Raw genomic sequence first — 22,677 nt, forward strand, 5'->3', positions numbered from 1 at the left:
TTTTTAATGTAACATACAACAAATGTATTGCTCTATTTTTAAATTATCAAATTATCTTTTTAAATTTAAATATGTATATTACCATGAAAGATTTTTTTTTTTATTAAAAAAAACTCTTAAAAGACAATAATAAAATGATTACTATTATTTTGCCTGAGTTTTTCAATGGAATAATTAATTTGAGAAATTTTATAAAATTTTATGGACAAGACTAGTTTATTCAATGATGAATAAGTCATTCTTATTATAATGTGATTCAATCATAAATGTATAAATAATTCGTTAGTACAAAATTTGGAATCAAATAAAAAATAATAATAATAATTTTTTAAAATAAATTCAGTCCGAACACATGTACATTAATGTCGTGAGATTAAATAGGACAATCAAACGAACAAAGAAGTTCCCAAATTGGTATCCCCTAAAGGTAGTCAAACAAATGGATTGATGTGAGGATCGCTAAGAATCCTAAGCAAACTTTGCTTGTCAATCCCTACTCCCTAGGTGTTTGGTGGACGCTTGCACGTACGGCCTTTCTTTATCCTCTCTCTCTCTAGCTCCTCCTTTTCTCTCTCTCACTCTCAATTCCTACCACTCGTTAGGTGATTAGGAGCTAAATTAGAGCTTCTTACATAATTCAGCATCAAAACTTTGCAACGGCCTCTCTCTCTCTCTCTCTCAATTCCTACCACTCGTTAGGTGCTCGGTTGACTCTACTCATTTATACCCCTCTATTTTTAACTCATTTTAAATGAGTTAAATATGAACCGATTCATATTAACTTGTTCATTTTCAATCGATTTAAACTCGATTAATCCGTTCATTTATCACTCTTAACATATATATATATATATATATATATAATACACGCAAACTTGGTCTTTGCTTGGTAAGTTACATTCGTGATGGCGGGAGTTAAACGTGATGAGGAACTAAATCAGAGCTTGTTACATAATTCAGCATCAAACGGTCTAGTAGATGACGATGATCAAGAGAAGAAAAACTTGAAAACAAAGGTGTGGATTGAGTCAAAGAAGCTATGGCAAATAGTGGGTCCCTCCATCTTCAACAGGGTAGCCACCTACACGATGAACATCGTCTCTGTAGCCTTCGCTGGCCACCTTGGTGAGCTTGAACTTGCTTCCATTTCCATCGCCAACACCGTCATTGTCGGCTTCAATTTTGGCCTACTGGTACACTTCTATTTCATTGTTTACAATATTAATATAATTAATTTAAAATGAAATAAAATTTATGCCCCTAAAATAAATTTCTGGTTTCCTCCAAGGAAGGAGGATACATTAAATTTTATGTATTCTTTTCTGAACTAACATTAATTATGGCGGCTGTGTGAACTAGTTAGGAATGGCAAGTGCATTAGAAACATTGTGTGGGCAAGCTTTTGGGGCAAAAAGGTACAACATGTTGGGTATATATATGCAAAGGTCGTGGATTGTTCTCTCCTTTTCTTGTTTCTTGTCACTGCCACTCTACGCCTTCGCAACCCCTCTTCTGAAGCTGCTAGGGCAGACAGACGCAGTGGCCGAGCAGTCCGGGGAGGCGGCATTGTGGTTGATTCCACTGCACTTCAGTTTTGCATTTGTGTTACCAATTCAGAGATTCTTGCAGAGCCAGCTCAAGGCTAATGTCCTGGCCTGGGTTTCGATGACGGTTCTCGTGTTTCATGTGCTCGTCAGCTGGCTCGTTGTGTATCAGTTTGGGTTTGGGATTGTGGGTGTGGCTGTGACATTGGACATTGCCTGGTGGCTCTTGTTTTTTGGGCTGTTGGCGTACACTCTGTTTGGTGGGTGTCCACAAACTTGGACTGGTTTCTCAGTGCAAGCCTTTTCTGGCCTCTGGGAGTTTGTCAAACTCTCTACTGCCTCCGGTGTAATGCTTTGGTATGTACTAGTCTCTCTTTAACCATCTATACATATATGGAAAATCTCTATACACACATAAAGTCGTGATTTACGCGATGGTACTGTGCGTGCACAGAGAAGGGGGGACATTGGCCCCACAAACCAGGGGTGAGGTCCACTTTGTCGGTGAGTACCATATCTATCTCATATGGGGGTAATTTAATTTAACTCTTAGTCTGTGCATAGAGTATCGTGCAAGGTCATGTGTTAAGTTGGGAAATCGAGGACTACATTCTATGTGAGGGTAAAATGGGACTAGGGTAAAACTGAGTGATTTAAGTTTATGCCGCTTCCATTTTTTTTTTTGGTTTTGTTTTGTTTTTTGTTTTGTTTTATTTTGTTTTCTTCTTCTTCTTCAAAAATTTAAGCAATTTTCATTAAGAAACTGTACAAAAGTAGGGCTTGGCCCATCCGAAAAGCAAGCCCAAGGCTGCAAAACAGGTCCAAACAAGGACAAACATAAAAGCAAGATAACCACTATTAACTATCCTTGATGGTGAGCATTAATACTCTCCGGTGAAAACAAAGAAGGGGTAAGTCTTGATGTCTCAGCTGTCTGGCGGCCAAGGAGGAGGCCTACAACATGAAGGAGATAAATCCCAATCCATAAGGATCAATTTTGCCGTATTGCATTCTCTTAGACAGCCAAGCTTCAAAATACTTGTTATTGTGGAGCATACTTTTGCACAGACGACTCTCTGGGATGATTTGTGTCCTCTGAAAATTTGAGCATTTCTCTCTTCCTAGGTATGGTATACCAAAGCCGATAAACATAATTTCCTGTGTAGGTTAATAGGAGTGTTTGTTTTCCATTCAGTACTAATCCAGATTACAAGATTTTCCCAATTTGTGATTGTTGTGTGAATGTTGCTCTTGTATTTGATAAAACGCCATAGAGGGGAGGTGAAGGTGCAATTAAAAAATAGATGATCATGGGACTCACTTGATATGTTGCAAAGGGAGCAAATGTTATTGTGTTTAGCCATAAATTTACTGTCGAGTGTTGGTAGTTTGCATTGAACAACCAACCAAAGATTGAATTTCATTATTGGTATGGTTGGAGAATACCAAACAAGGTTGTGCCAAGGGACAATAGGAAGGTCACCAACCATGTGTGCCACAGTGTGTCTGAATGAGTAGTTGCCATTAAGTGAAACTGTCCACTTCTTACTGTCATTTCTAGATGGGCATGGAGGTGGTAGTGCAAGTAATTCCGGGATTGCAAAAGTAAGAGAGGGAGGAAATGATCAGTTGCTGTCGACAATGAATGTATCCACAGTTGTTATACCATTAAAACTAGCTGTAGTGAGTAGATGAAGTGGAAATCTTGAACATAAAGGACCTCCTGGAGCCCAATTGTCCCACCAGAAAGAAGTGTTAGCACCATTGCCTATAGAGTGTTTTATGAGTAGTCTAGCAGGATGCCTTAGTTAGAGGATTTCCCTCCAACTCCAAGTGTAACGGCCCAAGTTTTTCAACCCGGTGTGTCAGTGATAAACCGAAAGTTGATCCGATAACAGATCCGAAATGCGGAAGCGAAACCAAAAACAAAGTCTATAGGGATATCAATCATCCCTAAGACACCCAAGTAACTTTTTATGAAGTCATGAAACTCAAAGAAATAACTAGAAACGGAAACTGGAAGAGAAAGGGTCAAATGGTACCTTATGGCACCAATGACAACCAAGGGAAACAAAACCTAGTTCAACTAGACCACATATGCCGTTATATGGCCCAAACATGATTAACGAAGTTGAGTGTAAGTAAACCAATTGGCGCAAGCCTGAAGAGACAGCAACCAAACAAAATCAACAAGGCAGCTCCATTTCGGTTGACCGAAATGGAGCATCGGTCTGCCGAAATAAGCCTGGAAAAAGAAGAGAAAAGGGCTCTCAGTTCTGTTGACCGAAGTGATAAACAAGTCGACCAGTTTAAGGCTCGAGATAAAAAAATGAGTTTCGGTCGACCGATGTAGAGAACCGGTCGACCGAAACTCATTTTTTTATCTCGAGCCTTAAACTGGTGTAGAGAACCGGTCGACCGAAATAAGCCTCGATGGTGAAAATGGTTACTAGAGTTGGGATTTTTGCTGAACAGTGAAATCCAAGAGAGGTTCAGTTGACCGAAACAGGCCACCGGTCAACCGAAACTGGTCAAAAACATGAAAATGAACCTGCTAAGCACCAAAACTGAAAAAGAGACTTTAAGCCTCACTTGAATCCCCCATTGCATAATCAACTTAATTATATGCAAGTGTGTGACGATGTGAACATGCACGCAAGTGTAAAATGATATTCTAAGCATGCTACAATGGCCTATGGCCTTATTACAATTCATTTACAACATTTGACATGTCAACCCTCCAAGTTAGAAAGATTACATTTCAAAAGCAAACTCAAACATGCTAACACTTGCATGTGAACAAGAATACATTTAAATGAGGCTTCAAATCTACAAATCACCCAAGGCAAGTGCAAGTCTCCAATCTTGAATCCTGTACCTGAACAAATCCCCCAGTAACTTCATGGTGAGTAAACAAGTTTACTCGTAGAGAATGAGCATGCATCAACTCGATTTCTTTATAGATTTTTATAACAACATGGAACAATTCAAAAGGGTCATGCCATCTAACGTCTATGTCAAAGGTTAGACTAAGGGAGCATCCTAAGCTACCTTAACTCATTTCTAGCATAAAACACATCCTTTTTGCAATTTAAACCACATAGGAGCATGCTATACGAAGCAACACAATATAAATTCTCAAGGTCATCAACTTAAAATCTAAAATGCAAAAATAACAAAAGTAGGTCATACCACTTAACGTCTATATTCCAAATAAATCTATAGGGTCATTCCTAAGCTACATTTGAACAACAAACACGAATCACAATATCTATGCAATTTAACAAACATAGAAGCATGCTATACAAAGTAACAAGATATAAATTCTCAAAATTATCAACTTGAAATCTAAAATGCAATAACAACTAGATGTATCAATTTAGTACAATTAGAATTTCTAAAACCACAAATCAATACATAGATTCTCTAAGTTATCAACTTGAAATCTAAAAGTGTGAGAACAACTAAATATAACAATTTAGTATGGATGTACTTAACAACATCAAATCGCCAATAGCTAAAACCACAAGTCGCGATTAAACATGATTGTCAACTTGGAATTGAATGTGAAATCAAATAGTGGAAGATTTGGACATCACGTCTCGGACTAAACCAAGAATAAAATGGTTATTCCGGGCATTAATTCGCTGGAAAGACCACCCTACTGTGCACTATCTCAATTGGAGAAAACTCATACCTCCTGCGCTAGAGCCAAACTCTAGCCATGTCACTTGTAACAACAATGTCCCAAGACTCCAAAATAATCCAAATAAGTTCACAATTTATACATAATTTATATAATGCATGAAAACACCTTCCATGCGCAAGTAGGTTGAAACTACACAATCCATACGTTAGAGTTACAATTCTAAAATGATATACATAATGTTAATTACAAAGTGTGTAAATCATTACACAAGGCAATAATATATTCCATAAAGAACACATGTTCTCATGAATATAATTTTAACAACAATGTACTCAATGCTTAAAACATAACCAAGTGACTATACAACAAGTCCATCCATGATTTAAATATAGAAACAATTTCTACAACATAATTAAAATCCATGGAACAATGTGATAGAATTTAATTAAATCATGATAATTAAATCTTTAATTTTCAAATCAATTCTAAATGGTCCCAAATTAATATATGCTAGTGCACAATTCCTAATCATCACAATTATCAAGTTAAAACACAAGTAAGCCAATGGAACCTTTGAAATAGATTTTTATTAATGCTTTTAATCAAAATCTCTAGATTTTCATACTCATCCAAGTGCTCTCAAATTAAAGTATGTTGAATAACATGCCAAGACTTAATTTAAAAGTATATCACAACTTAATTTCATGCAAGGTACGATCATGATAATTAATCTTTCACAAAAAAAAAAATATTAAATAAAAGTTGCAATTCTTTTCCAAATAATCCAATTTAATATATGCTAACAACCATATCAAGGCATAATTTTCTAGTATGCCATAATTTAATTCTAAGTTACATATCATCATGAGAATTAAATCTCAATCCTAGAAAATAATTAAATTATATTCTAGATTATGGACAAAAGTATGCATACAAGTTGTATAAGTATAAAAAAATATGCAAGACAACAAAAATATGAAATTATAACACCCTCTACCTCCATTTGAGATGAAATCTCAAATCCCTACCAAAATGAAACCGCTCCGAATCCGACGAAACTTCTAGGTTTTGTCGGGGAAAACACGATGAACATAACCCCCAAGGAAGCCCCATCAAAATCACAACTTGACTTCAAACCCGAACTCAAAAATAGCCAAAAACGGATTCTAATAAGGGGGAACGGTAGAGCACGGCAAGGCGAGCATAAAACACTACGGCACTGCACCTTTTTACTAAAGGGAAATGGCCGGAAAATGAAGAAGAAGGGTGGCAACCCCTTGGCTGCCATGGCTGCTGGCCAAGAGAGAGGAGAGAGAGAGAAAAATCTAATTTTTCTTCTTAAGACCTCCTATTTATAGAAAAACCCTAAAAGTGTCCCGAACGGGCCCCGTCGGGTCCGGGAAAGTGAAATTTGAGCAAACGTGCTCAAACAACAAAACTCTGTGAACAAAAAAGAAGCAGAATTAGAAAACATGAACAACGGAAGAAACGGTGTCAAAAACTGAGTCCCGAGCAGAAAGTTATGCACCGAACAAGTTCGGCGGCAACCGGGGCCAAAAACCCTGAAGCTGGAAAACAACGACCAGGAGGAAATTTCATGAGTACATGACTCGACGAAAAGTGAAAATGAATCATGTACGAGGATCCAGGCTCAAAACAAGGCATTTAGCAATAACTTTCATTAATTGCACAATGGCCCCTCCAAAAAGTGAAAATTACACTAATGGCCTAGAATGAAAATATCTTCCAAAAATATTTTCTTAAAAATCCCTGAAATAAAATATCTTCAAAAAGATATTAACGAAAAACACCCCAAGAAAAAAGAGTTTCCAAAGAACTATGCATCCATGCCCCTATGGACACCGGGATCAACCAGAGTACTTTGCTGCAAAAGTAAAGATACGTATTTTGTGAAAACCACTTAGAATGGAGATATGTGAAGTCAAAAACGAAGTCCAAGCATGAGAAGTGAGGTTATACCAACAAAGTGACAAATAGGGAAAAGACAAAATAGGGAAAAGGACAAAATAGGGAAAAAGACGAAAAGTGAATAGTATTTAAAAAGTGAAAAATATGGAAATGACTCGGTCCTTAAAGGAAGTTGTCAATCTAAAGAAAAGAGTCTCAGAAACCATTTTCGAGCACTCAAGACGACATTAAGTGACGAGAAACCGAACTCAAAAAGGAAAGATCAACGGAAAAAAAATATATATATCCGTAACAATCTGAGAAAAAAGAAAGGAAGGAAAAAGACCGGATCATTAAAACCTTCCCACCTTAAAGGGATTTCGTCCCCAAAATCCTGCCCCGCAAAACAAAAGGCGAAACCAGGATAACTACGAAGTACATCTCCGAGTATCCCACACAACACGCTATACCAGCGACCTCAAAACCGAAAGGAAATCCACAAGCCAGTGTCATTTGCACCCACATGCTCATGACAAGACAACCCCTCACAAGAAAAGTGACCACATAGCCACACGACAAGTCCGAACTCACACACAGAACCCAAGGTCAGACAAAAGAACGGAAAACAATAATCGTAAGCATCCCTCCAGATGAACCATCATACCAATCCAAAAACAATCACCGAAAGAACTCCAAGATAACCACGTATCAAATCAAGGTACCGAACAAAGATGACATGGTAGTACGAATAGCGACTATGACCCTCCCACGACGTACTCAAATGTGTGGTAGCAATGACAGTATCTAGTGCCCGCCCACACTTACTCGTCAGTAAGGTAGTAACGACGGCAACTAGCACTCGCCCACAACAAACAACTTTATACGGTAGCATGGCAGTATAAGGCACTAATTCATAACCTGCCCCTCACTAAGTCTACCCATGAAACCTCTAAATACAAATAACATCAATGTCGTGAATCATCATTACCAAAATCACCTCGGAGACCAGACATTTTGTAAGAGTTGAGGTATGATCCAAAGATGTCCGGCCGGACCATTCTGGCCAACCCATAACTCTAACAACAATACCATAGGTACCACTATGCTTAAGGATTTAAATCCTCAATATAGCAAAATCAACATATCCAACATCTCAAAATTCTCCAATTAACATCAACTAAGAATCAAAAGCCTGACAAACAATTCAAAACCTCCTGAAATCAAAATGAACCTCACCACAAGACATTTCATCGAAAGTCCTTCATATCTCCTTGAAACAGATCAACTATAAGACTACACCGTAGTCAAACATCAGATTCACATCACTATCACGGATAACTAGATCCTCGAAACACAAGTCCACCAAATGGCATACATATAAAATCTCGACAATCAAAATCACCAAATGAATCCCTCAAAACTGTACTTGGCAACACCAAGCTAAATCAAAATTCCTCAATTTCGATCCACAACCAATCATCGGAACTACGATTCCTCAAAACTACGCCTAGTCGTAACTAGGATGAGAAAACTCCACAAACAAGCCATATCCAACAGCGATCCTCCAAAACTTCTCCTAAAAGTCAACCACATCTAGATCTCCAAAACCAAAGCAAGTCTCCAAAAGACATCCTCAAAAGAGCATCGAGCTCACCTCACGAATCAAATAATTCCTCAATGATATGGATATAAGTCCCCGTAAAAATGATCTCACACCAATCAACTCACTATGAGCACCACAACTCCGTCAACAATCACGGTAAAACTCCTCAAGGGAAGACACGAAGGAAAGGAACTACCAGTCCTAAGAAAGACAATACCACGACTTCATCTTTGAAATGAAAGACAACAAGGTCAAAGACCTCATTCCCTACATAGAAGTAAGTCGACCAAAATCCATCGAATCCTCACCAAGGACTCAAGACAACGATAGTGGTCCTTATAGACCAGCCAACCCCAAAGCTGTACACGATGCAATAAAGAGAAGAGACTCACTCCTTGTGAAGCCCTTACTTGAACCAAGAAAAGAGAAAAAATCCTATTCTCCCACAAGTGTCGATATGACAAACGCGAAAATAGAGCATCCTCCCCACCTTAGGGAAGTGGACAGCCCAAGACAAAACAAATGTGACAACTCCTTTATAAGGAATCTCACAACGAAACCCTTACGGAAACCCACATACACACTACGTTCGACCGAGGGAAAACAAAAGGGGAAAACTAAACATAGAAGTCATGCAAATATCAAGGAAATGCAACTACCAAGAAAGTAAATCTACTCATAGACAAAATCAAGGGTACATGTAGCACGTCTCCACGTAAGCACAAAATCATGTCACTAAAATAAAGTAACAACATGGCATCTTTAAGCATATAAGGAAGGCATGTTAATGCCACACAACAAGAAGGCAAATGTAGACATACCTCCACTTACTCATACATCGCAATATCATAAATCAAACTACTAACATGGTAGTAAACGAAACTGCAGAAGACAAAACGATGCAACAATGAACCCTATGGACATCGTGTCCTAGAGTGTTTAGGTAAAAGGAAAGACTAATCCTAGCCATAAACTGACTCTAAAAACCAATGTGACAACAACCCGTCTCAAAACATACGTGAGCCCTTACCACAATGGTAAGATTCTAACAATCCATCTTCAAATCTAGAGGTGACACTATAAGTGACACTAACAGTGCAATGCTCTCTCTATCCAAAACATCAATCAATCGACTTGATCCCAAAAGCGTCATCATGCAAAGAGAACTCAAAGAAAATGGCAATTATAGTCATACCAACAACAACCAAATCAATCACTACGACTGATCCTCAAAACAACCATCATCATTATCGATTAAAAGGACAACGCCTATCAAAACAAAACCAACATTGATTCCATCTGAACTGCATTTGTAGCTCGCCAGTATGGTAGCATGACAGTGCCATGCACCCGCCCACAATGTACCCGCCCACGAAAATTGCAATCCCAGAGGAATCATCCCGATCAACCAAGGATTCTAAGAGATTCATAATCTCATCATGGCCCAAAACTAACAAATCCAGCACTACGGCAACGCTAAATGACTCACCTCACGAGAGCCGAAATAAAAGGTGTCTCACTACCCACCTTAAAACTAATGCTAGGTCGACAACAACCTACACTACCGTAAAACTATGTGGACAATCACCAACAACCTTAAGGAAGAGTGCCTGAATAAAACCAAACACACCAACCATTACACTAATTGAAAACTCACCAAACGACTCAACCTCAACTCAAACATCCAACAACTAATCTTAAGTCTTGCCAAAAATGCAAAACAATCATGCATTGTGATACCCCTCGGATCCGAGACACGGGTTGATTAGCCCCAGGCCCAAACCTGAGGGATATCAAACAATTAATATTTTAAATCAAACACGGAATACAAAATTGATTTAAGAAATAAAAACAATAGAAGCTGAAAGGAACTAAAATAATATCCAAAACTGATAATCCAAATCTCCATAAGTTTACAACTTGGGAATCCATCAATTGGACCCCTTATTAAACTTCTCAATCCGAAACTGAAATAACAGAAATAAAACTAAAGCTAACATAAAGTAGATCCCTACGTAGTGGGAGGAATGAGTAGCTGTATCGGCTCTGCACGTCCAAGCTCTAACCCTGAAACTGACGAACACCTGAAAAATAAAGGAGTGGATCAGGCCCACATGCAAGTCTTGATCTACTACAATCCAAACAGTAATCCGATACGCAGATACATCCTAGGAAGACTCAACAATATCTAGAGTAGTCCATATCTATACAGTACACACTAATAGGACGCTCGCTAGTTCAATAGGTTTGTCTCAGCCTGAATAGAAGGCAACATGCGAATACGCACCCTAAGGTGGGCATGAGTACCTAGACCTACCAGGGAACAACACCTATGTCCAGTTATCCATCCTAGGCAATATACGCGCCCTAACCATGGACATGAGACTCAAGCTCATTCCACGGCTTCATACATTCTATATATAAAGTCCGTACTCCTCCTAATACATAATACCATCCACCTGTATAAGGGTTTGATATATGTATACACTCCATCCTGAATCCATAGTAAGTCACTCAATTCACAATCGATATGACGTATGTAGGTGATGGACTTAACCATTATGATTAATCCATACCTTAATCCAAGTTAGATAAAACTTAGTGTTTGATCTAGTTCATACCTAGTATGTCACCATCCCATACCGGTACATACCATCCTCCGGTTAACATAGTTGATAACAACATTAAATAATCATCAACTATTATCCATAATATGTATCAATACCATTTAAAACATATACCAAGACAATAAGAATTATTACAGAATCCAAATATCACATTTTAATCTTTTAAAATGCTAATACAAGTCGCAGTATTCCAATCCTCCACAAAATCCTTAGATTGATAGAGTTTATAAACAACCCTATCAATTTATTCAAAATTAAGAACAGATAGTTTCACGCACTTACTATTCTTATACTTCTGTATAAATACAATAAAACAGTAAATTATATAATACAGAAATTCCACAGTCCGATACATAGTTTATTGTCTAAATCAGTCAACAAAACGATACAACTACAACCGTTTGAGTATCCAATGTAAATCCAACCCAAGTATAGTTAAACATAATTAATTCACTATACTTATTACGCTGGAAAAATATATGATTATACATAATTAAATTATATATATACACTCTGCCAAATTCCAGTAACATAAAACCCACCAGATAGTGTGAAGGTTACTAGTTTTCCTAACTGAATGTTATTCCTTGATTAAATCAATTTATAAATTAATGTTTCACTATTATTTTACAAGTTTTTATCAGTGAAATTCACCCTCCAGTAGCTTTAAGATAGCTTTAAAAATCAGTCCTAACCAAACAATCCTTAAAATCCAAAATACACGCACAAATAGGAGAGAGCAGGCTCTAGAAATTGAAGAGCCTGCTCTTTGGGCAAGGAGAGCCGGCTCCCCACCCTTGGGAGCCGGCTCTAGGTTGTTGAGAGCCGGCTCTCAACCCTAGAGAGCCGGCTCTAGCTTTGTGTGAGCAGGCTCCTTCCGTTTTTTGAGCCTGCTCTCACTTCTAAGAGCCGTAGCCTGTTCTCCTTTCGTCTTCTCTGACTCCGGTGAATTCAAATCTCTGAGCTTAGTTTTATCCATGTTTGAAAGTCCCATCCTCTTCCAGATTAGTCATACAGAATGATATTAAATCAAGACATGAATTTAAAACACAAATTGCATTTAAAACATAAGTTGTTTCACAACGGCAGTTAAGTTTCAGATTGATTTTTTTTTAAACAACTATTAACAGATTTACTTCCATGCAATTAAATACTAATTACAGATGCAGAAAAGATGCAATTAAGTCTGATTTTAATTCCTGGAGTCTTGCTAAGCATGTACAGAACACAGATTAAAGAGAATAGAGCGGAACAGAAACTTGCCTTTGAGTTTCAGATTGAACCTCTAATCCTCTGCCTCTGCAATCCTTCTCTATGTTTCTCCCTCTGTATCTCACTGTTGTCACAACCTATCCCTACGTTTAACTGTTTTGTGTTATGCTCTTACCAAAACCCTAGGCTAAAGCATAACAGAGTTTTTTTATAGGCTTACTCCCAAAACCCTAATCCACGTATAATTATCTACTGAGCCCTAATGTGATCGGCCCAACACATGATTTCATATAAAAAAAAATTAAACTCTAATTTATTTAATGATTAAATAATTAATTTAAAACCACCTAAGTATCACGACAATTTAAAACAAATAAATCAAGTATACAATTAACCAAATAAGGTAATTAAAACTAAATCAATTATACAATTAACCAAATAAGACAATTAAAACAAATAGTCTAACTAAATCAATTAAGTCAAGAATGCAAGCAAATAATCCAATAAAATGACACATAATAAAATAAAATGCAATTAAATACAATAATTAAATTCCAGAACTGTCCTTTTAAAATTAGGGGTATTACATGCATATACAAATCAAATCTAGCATACATCATATGTCATGCTTTTTACTTAGAATTTTAAATCATGCTAAACAAATGGCATACCACATGTATCACATAAACACATAAACATGTTATCAAATCAAAACATGTTATCATGAGGCACATAAACACATAGAGCATGGCAACATAAGCATGATATGCACCCAAAACCCGTCGTCCTAGGGTTTTCGAACCTAGGAGCTCTGATACCACTTGTGACGGCCCAAGTTTTTCAACCCGGTGTGTCAGTGATGAACCGAAAGTTGATCCGATAACAGATCCGAAATGCGGAAGCAAAACCAAAAACAAGGTCTATAGGGATATCAATCATCCCTAAGACACCTAAGTGACTTTTTATGAAGTCATAAAGCTCAAAGAAATAACTAGAAGCGGAAACTGGAAGAGAAAGGGTCAAATGGTACCCTATGGCACTAATGACAACCAAGGGAAACAAAATCTAGTTCAACTAGACCACATATGCCGTTATATGGCCCAAACAAGATTAAAGAAGTAGAGTGTAAGTAAACCAATTGGTGCAAGCCTGAAGAGACAGCAACCAAACAAAATCAACAAGGTAGCTCTATTTCGGTCGATCGAAATAGAGCATCGGTCTGCCGAAATAAGCCTGGAAAAAGAAGAGAAAAGGGCTCTCAGTTCCGTCGACTGAAATGACAAACTGGTGACCGGTTTAAGGCTCGAGATAAAAAAAATGAGTTTCGGTCGACCGATGTAAAGAACCGGTCGACCGAAATAAGCCTCGATGGTGAAAATGGTTACTAGAGTTGGGATTTTTGCTGAACAATGAAATCCAAGAGAGGTTTGGTCGACCGAAACAGGCCATCGGTCGACCAAAACTGGTCAAAAATGTGAAAATGAACCTGCTAAGCACCAAAACTGAAAAAAAGACTTTAAGCTTCACTTGAATCCCCCATTGCATGATCAACTTAATTATATGCAAGTGTGTGACGATGTGAACATGCACGCAAGTGTAAAATGAAATTCTAAGCATGCTACAATGGCCTATGGCCTTATTACAATTCATTTACAACATTTGACATGTCAACCCTCTAAGTTAGAAAGATTACATTTCAAAAGCAAACTCAAACATGCTAACACTTGCATGTGAACAAGAATACATTTAAATGAGGCTTCAAATCTACAAATCACCCAAGGCAAGTGCAAGTCTCCAATCTTGAATCCTATACCTGAACAAATCCCCCAGTAACTTCGGGGTGAGTAAACAAGTTTACTCGTAAAGAATGAGCATGCATCGACTCGATTTCTTTATAGATTTTTATAACAATATGGAATAATTCAAAAGGGTCATGCCACCTAACGTCTATGTCAAAGGTTAGACTGAGGGAGCATCCTAAGCTACCTTAACTCATTTCTAGCATAAAACACATCCTTTTTGCAATTTAAACCACATAGGAACATGCTATACGAAGCAACACAATATAGATTCTCCAGGTCATCAACTTGAAATCTAAAATGCAAAAATGACAAAAGTGGGTCATGCCACTTAACGTCTATATTCCAAATGAATCTATAGGATTATTCCTAAGCTACATTTGAACAACAAAAACGAATCACAATATCTATGCAATTTAACAAACATAGAAGCATGTTATACAAAGTAACAAGATATAGATTCTCAAAATTATCAACTTGAAATCTAAAATGCAATAACAACTAGATGTATCAATTTAGTATAATTAGAATTTCTAAAACCACAAATCAATACATAGATTCTCTAAGTTATCAACTTGAAATCTAAAAGCGTGAAAACAACTAAATATAACAATTTAGTATGAATGTACTTAACAATATCAAATAGCCAATAGCCAAAACCACAAGTCGCGATTAAACATTATTGTCAACTTGGAATTGAATACGAAATCAAATAGTGGAAGACTTGGACATCACGTCTCGGACTAAACCAAGAACAAAATGGTTATTCCGGGCATTAACTGGCTGGAAAGACCACCTTAGTGCGCACTATCTCAATTGGGGAGAACTCATACCTCCCACACTAGAGCCAAACTCTAGCCATGTCACTTGTAACAATAATGTCCCAAGACTCCAAAATAATCCAAATAAGTTCACAACTTATACATAATTTATATAATGCATGAAAACACCTTCCATGCGCAAGTAGGTTGAAACCACACAATCCATGCCTTAGAGTTTCAATTCTAAAATGACATACAGAATGTCAATTACAAAGTGTGTAAATCATTACACAATGTACTGATATATTTCATAAAGAAAACATATTCTCATGAATATAATTTTAACAATAATGTACTCAATGCTTAAAGCATAACCAAGTGACTACACAACAAGTCCAAATCCATGATTTAAATATAGAAATAACTTCTACAACATAATTAAAATCCATGGGACAATGTGATAGAATTTAATTAAATCATGATAATTAAATCTCTAATTTCCAAATCAACTCTAAATGGTCCCAAATTAATATATGCTAGTGCATAAGTCCTAGTCATCACAATTATCAAGTTAAAACATAAGTAAGCCAATGGAACCTTTGAAATAGATTTTTATTAATGCTTTTAATCAAAATCTCTAGATTTTCATACTCATCCAAATGCTCTCAAATTAAAGTATGTTGAATAACATGCCAAGACTTAATTTAAAAGTATATCACAACTTAGTTTTATGCAAGGTACGACCATGATAATTAATCTTTCACAAAAGAAAAATATTAAATAAAAGTTGCAATTCTTTTCTAAATAATCCAAATTTAATATATGCTAACAACCATATCAAGGCATAATTTTCTAGTATGCCATAATTTAATTCTAAGTTACATATCTCATAAGAATTAAATCTCAATCCTAGAATATTATTTCAAATTAAATTCTAGATTATGGACAAAAACATGCATACAAGTTGTATAAGTATAAAAAATATACAAGACAACAAAAATATGAAATTATAACTCCCCCTACCTCCATTTGAGATGAAATATCAAATCCCCACCAAAACAAAACCGCTCCGAATCCGACGAAACTTCTAGGTTTTGTCGGGGATAACACGATGAACATAACCCCCAAGGAAGCCCCATCAAAATCACAACTTGACTTCAACCCCGAACTCTAAAAATGGCCAAAAACGGATTTTAATAAGGGGGAAAGGTAGAGCACGGCAAGGCGAGCATAAAACACTAAGGCACTATACCTTTTTACAAAAGGGAAGTGGCCGGAAAATGAAGAAGAAGGGTGGCAGCCCCTTGTCTGCCATGGCTACTGGCCAAGAGAGAGGAGAGAGAGAGAAAAATCTATTTTTCTTCTTAAAACCTCCTATTTATAGAAAAACCCTAAAAGTGTTCCGAACGGGCCCCACCGGGTCCGAAAAAGTGGAATTTGAGCAGACGTGCTCAAACAACAAAACTACGTGAATGAAAAAGAAGTAGAATGAGAAAACATGAATAACGGAAGAAACGGCGTCAAAAACTGAGTCCCGAGTAGAAAGTTATGCCCCGAACAAGTTCGGTAGCAACTAGGGCCTGAAACCCTGAAACTGGAAAACAACGATAAGGAGGAAATTCTATGAGTACACCACTTGGCAAAAAGTGAAAATGAATCTCATACGAGGATCCAGTCTCAAAACAAGGCATTTAGTAATAACTTTCATTAATTGCACAATGGTCCCTCCAAAAAGTAAAAATTGCACTAATGGCCCAGAATGAAAATATCTTCAAAAAATATTTTCTTAAAAATCCCTGAAATAAAATATCTTCAAAAAGATATTTATGAAAAACACCCCAAGAAAAGAGAAAGTTTCCAAAAAACTATGCATCCATGCCCTTATGGACACCGGGAGCAACCAGAGTACTTTACTACAAAAGTAAAGATACGTATTTCGTGAAAACCACTTAGAATGGAGATACGTGAAGTCTAAAACCAACTCCGAGCATGAGAAGTGAGGTTATACCAATAAAGTGACAAACGAAAAAAAGACAAAATAGTTAAAATGACATAATAGGGAAAAAGACGAAAAGTGAATAGTGTCCAAAAAGTGAAAAATATGGAAATGACTCGGTCCTCAAAGGAAGTTGTCAATCCAAAGAAAAGAGTCTAAGAAACCATTTTCGAGCACTTAAGACGACACTAAGTGACGAGAAACTGAACTCAGAAAGGAAAGATCAACGAAAAAAAAAATATCCGTAAAAATCTGAGAAAAAAGAAAGAAAGAAAAAAGACCGGGTCATTACACCAAGAGCATGGCTGTGGGTAGTTCAATGACCATAGGTTTCTGGACTTCAGTAAATGAGAGTGGCACCACCTTACCCACAAACTGTTTGTGTCTTCTTTGAGAATGTCCCAAATAAATCTGATTAATCCAGCCTTGTTCGCCATCTCCAAATTGGGGATCCCCAAACCACCTGCAGATTTGGGGCTACACACCCTACTCTAAGCTACCTTAGAACCAGAAGACTTCATTTCTGGCCCTGACCACAAAAATCTCCTAAAAATCTTGTTGAGTTCATCAATTACTCCCTTTGGCAAAATGAAAATGTTGCACCAGTAGTTCTGAGTTGACACCAATACTGAATTTATCAATTGGAGTCTACTTGGATATGAGAGAGATCTGGAAGTCCAATTAGTGATTCTGTGAGTAATTCTGTTTACCAATTGATACTTCAAGTTTGTAGAGATCAATGGCACTCCAGGTATCTCACTGGCAGTGTGCCTGATTGAATTCCTAGCAATGTAGTAATTTGATGCTGTGTGTGGTCATTTACACCAGAAAAGTAAACCTTACTCTTTGATAGGTTGATGTCTAGGCCTAACATAGAGCAGAATAGATCAAGAGCTGATTTGAGGACTGAGACTGAGGCAATATCTCCATGGAAAAATAGTAACAAATCATTTGCATAGGACAAGTGAGTGATTTTGTGTTCTCTGCACCTCCAATGGAACTTGAAAGAGGACACCCTTCCCACATACTTGTTGACAATTGAGGAGAAAACATCCATTACAATCACAAACAAGAAAGGGGAAATGGGATCCCCTTGCCTAAGACCCCTTTTACCTTTAAAAAAGCCTTGGAACTCGCCATTTAGAGCAATTGTAAATGAGGGAGAAGAGATGCATGCCTTAATGAGAGAAATAAATTTTGGAGGATATTTGAGTAATGAAAGGCAGCTGATGATGAAATCCCACTTCACTGAGTCAAATGCCATCTTGAGATTCATCTTGATTGCACATCTTGCTGGTCTTCCATGCTTGTGATACCCTCTTAGTAACTCATGGGCTAGTAGTATAGGATCTGTTATCCTCCTTCCATGGACAAAAGCTAACTGGGATTGGTCAATGAGGTAAGGCAGTGTGGACTGTAATCTTGTTGCAAGCAGTTTGGAGATACACTTGTATAAGGTGTTTACACAAGAAATAGGCTTGTAGTCATGAAGTGTGGTTGGGTTTTGGCATTTTGGGACCAAGGTAATGTAGGTGTTGTTTGCCTCTGCAAGCAATTTACCATTTCTAAAAAATTCTAAGATGGCCTTTATAACAAATCTATCCACAATGTCCCAAGCTTTTTGGAAGAACAAGGCATTATAGCCATCTGGACTAGGAGCTCTGTCCCTATTTAGCTTCATCATGCAAGTCTGTATTTCCAAAATGGTTGGCATGTCTTCAAGATAAGAGTGCAGATTGGATGGGACTTCTTTGGTGATAAAAGGTGATAGATCAGTGATTTGGTATGTAGTAGGGGGAGAATAACCAAGCAAGGCTTGAAAGTGGTTGACTACTTGAAATTTAATTTCATCCACATCATGAGTTGTTTGGCCATCATCCAAAGTGAGGGAAATTATCTTCTTCCTGTTATTTCTAGATGTGATTGACTTGTGGAAATAAGATGAATTACAGTCCTCAAGCTTCAGCCATGACATTTTTGACTTTTGCCTTAGAGTATCCTCTTGTAGTCTTCCCAGTCTTAAGAAATCCGCTGTTAAAGCCCTCTCAAGTCCTCTTATATACAACTATGATGCACAAATTGACTGGTTGTTAGTCAAAAAACAAACTTGAATGATTAAAGTCCCATGATAAATTAAAGTGAGACCATGTCAATATCAAAGAATTTGATGTAACATGTACTTATATGACTGTTTTAAAGAATTTGATTTAATTTGACCAGTATGTTTCTATTGCAGCTTGGAGAATTGGTACTACCGAATATTAATTTTAATTACTGGGTACCTATCGGATGCCACACTTGTCGTGGATGCATTATCCGTCTGGTAATATTATATTACCTTTAATATCATTGCCATATATATATATATATATATATATATGTATTATTTTGAAATATTATTTATCTCTCTTTACATGTTATATTATAATTTGGCAGCATGAATATTAATGGGTGGGAAATGATGATTCCTCTTGCCTTCTTTGCCGCAACCGGGTACTGCTCTTTCGTCTTTTTATTATATATCTTACAATTTCCTCTGTATTTTTTTTTAATCTAGAATTTCTCTTTCACTATAAATACCCCCAAAATAATAATAATAATATTAATAATAATTGGTCTCCTTTTTTTTTTTGTTTTGGGTAATTGGGAGTATTTAGGGTTTTGTCCCGACTAATTTCCGGACCATTGTACAAAGCGCACATCTACACAAGTAAGATAAAATTCAAGTTTTTACTTGCATGAATGACCCCAAGAACTTATTTATGCTGAAGGGAAATCAAACCTTAAACCTTATATGCTTCATGAAGTATCAAGTTCAAGTGACTCACCACTAGAGTCGAAAGAATAATTTGGCCTATGAATCAAAATAAAAGTAACCTTAACTTAAGCTCTTTTAGGTCATAGCTTTGAAAACTTACAAAATCAAAATATAATAAGTTCCCTCATTTTATGCACTTGATGACCATGAATTGGGTAATTGATAATTTTATCTTAAATTTTCTTTAACATTAAAAATCTATATCAAGACACTTTGTATTATATATATATATATTACATTCGTGTGTGTTGCATGGGAACGCTGCTAACTTCGGGATATTTTCATTGTTGAGAATGGTAGGTACAGAGTATTGTATATAAAGTTAATTCCTGGTTAGTGCTTTCTCGAATGACTTTAAGACAAGCACGGAAATGTATTAACCACCATACACTAGACCATTCTTATCCAGTTTGTTGATGAATTAATTGGAGATCTTTTTAAATTTCTGGAGCCACTAAATTAAAATATTTTTATTTAAAACAAGTTGTTAGAAAATGTAAAAATTACAACAATTATATCATTATAACAGACTCTAGATCTTATGTAAATTTTGTATTGTTTGATAAACAAATTCAGCGGCGTATACTTTTGAATTGATTTAGTATTTAGTTCTTTAATAACACAATTTTAATATCGCATAAAATAATCAATATATGACTTTGAAATGGGTTCAAATTTTAAATGACAATAATTTCATTTATCACCCAGTGAAGTTTATTCAAAAAATATTTAAAACATCTAGTATTTTACAAATACCTCACTTAAAATTCACACACAATATGTATTTATATCATCAACATGCAACATACTCGTGTCAACACAGTAAAACAAAAACGTCTTAACTAAGCACATGGTTAAAATATATTTTATTTTAATCCGACAAAAAAAATGTACTAGCAAAATTTCATAGGCTTAACTTAGTTGGAAAAGACTTAGGTCATGGTATCTCATGAAATATCAAGTCTCATAATTGATTCTTTCTAAGTGCAAACAGTTTCTTAAGGGTCATGCTCGTGGACATAATCCGAACTTTACTTAGTCCTTGAGGGGGTGGATTAGTTGAGACAAACCCGAACACCCCAGTTATACAAAAAAAAAAAAAAAAAAGAAAGAAAGAAGGTATTAACACAATGGTACTCAAACCACTTTTGTGAATTAAGTATGGGTTGTTCAGATCCCAACTTTTTTTATTCTTGCCCTGTTTTGGGTTGGGAACTATAAATATGACATTTTTGTCTTATTGTTGCATATCTTAAAATCTATTGTTTTGTGTACAATTTGCAGAGTAAGGGTGGCCAATGAGCTAGGTGCGGGGAACGGAAAGGGAGCTAATTTTGCAACAAAGGTCTCAGTGGTGAACTCCACAGTCATCGGCATCTTCTTTTGTGCTCTAATTATGATATTGCATGACAAAATCGGGTACATCTTCACGTCAAGCACCGTTGTTCTTGAAGCAGTTGACGAGCTCTCTTACCTCTTGGCCTTCACCATTCTCCTCAACAGTGTTCAACCAGTTCTTTCAGGTGATCAATTTGACAATCCCTAATTCGGTGATTGAAAAATGTATAGTATTTAACATTTTGATACAAATTATTAGACTAGTTTGCCAACTGTTACAGGGGTGGCCGTGGGATCCGGATGGCAAGCATGGGTTGCATACATAAATCTGGGCTGCTACTACCTTATTGGGGTTCCTCTTGGTTGTATTATGGGGTGGGTTTTCGGCTTTGGTGTTCAGGTAAGTTCGGTTCTTGATAGGAAGAGCATTGCACTGGTCATGTTTGGAAGTACTGAATTGGCTCATTTAAATTGGAATGAAAAGGAAATTTACTTCAAATTTTGAAATAAATTTTCTCCAACTCCAATTTCAAAATTCAATGCTCCGAACGTAACATAAAAGTTTTTATTTTTTTAAATTTTAATCGCTGATAATTTTTTACAATCAGGGTATTTGGGGTGGGATGATATTTGGCGGAACTGCTGTGCAAACAATAATATTGGCCATCATAACAATACGGTGTGATTGGAAAAAAGAGGTACAAATTAACAAAAATTTCACTTTTATGACTTTTGTTCAAAATCATATATGCTTATATGAACTCTGTAATTCTTCTAAAATGGTGGATTTGCAGGCAGATAAAGCTACCAAGCATGTCCAAAAGTGGTCGACTCCTGATCCAGATAATCAATCATAAGCAAAATGTACTCGGGTCTACCACATTTTGAAGCGGCTCTTGCTTCAATATATTATAATATATTACAGGTCTTTTTTTATTTTTTATAATTTGGTTAACATTGATTTCTAAGCTCTTTAGAGTGATTCCATTAATTTCATGTTCAAAGCTAAGTATAGTTGAGCAATTAGGGTTGTTTGGGTAGACTCGCTGTACTTTACTTGTGAAGGTACATGCTAGTATGAGCAATTGTTGTCAACTTTAATTCTCATTTGTCTTTTTAACGATTCAACGTAAACAAAAACTGAGGAGGATTGTAGGTTGATTCTGGAGGGTGGTCCTTCGACCTTCTCTAACAGGCCTATCATCCTTAAGATATGGCAACCAAACATGCAGTTTAATAAGGATTTTTGTGCCAGTATACCAATCAATGTAAACCTCTGTCATGCCACAAGTGTAAATGTTTTGGACACTCTGACCTCAAATGCACAAAAACTAGTAAGATATAGGTGCCAAAGGCACAGAGTAATGTGAATGGACAAGCTGATCATGGAAATCCGACTTTGGTCAAGGTTGTCAATAGCTT

At 36.5% G+C, this 22,677-nt stretch overlaps 1 protein-coding gene across 1 annotated transcript; it reads left to right on the top strand.

The window, feature by feature from the left end:
- The first annotated feature begins 718 nt into the window (after positions 1 to 718).
- Positions 719 to 22,340, top strand: LOC132279117 (protein DETOXIFICATION 27-like). Its single transcript, XM_059781046.1, has 8 exons — positions 719 to 1,193; positions 1,360 to 1,901; positions 19,336 to 19,422; positions 19,536 to 19,592; positions 21,202 to 21,440; positions 21,537 to 21,655; positions 21,864 to 21,953; positions 22,050 to 22,340. The coding sequence occupies exons 1-8, from the start codon at positions 906 to 908 to the stop codon at positions 22,110 to 22,112; spliced, it is 1,485 nt and encodes a 494-aa protein (XP_059637029.1). The 5' UTR covers positions 719 to 905; the 3' UTR covers positions 22,113 to 22,340.
- Positions 22,341 to 22,677: the final 337 nt, after the last annotated feature.

Source organism: Cornus florida, unplaced genomic scaffold (assembly GCF_030987335.1).
Source record: "Cornus florida cultivar Cherokee Brave unplaced genomic scaffold, ASM3098733v1 CherokeeBrave_3.0.0_Hap2_Chr10, whole genome shotgun sequence".
Taxonomy (NCBI): domain Eukaryota; kingdom Viridiplantae; phylum Streptophyta; class Magnoliopsida; order Cornales; family Cornaceae; genus Cornus; species Cornus florida.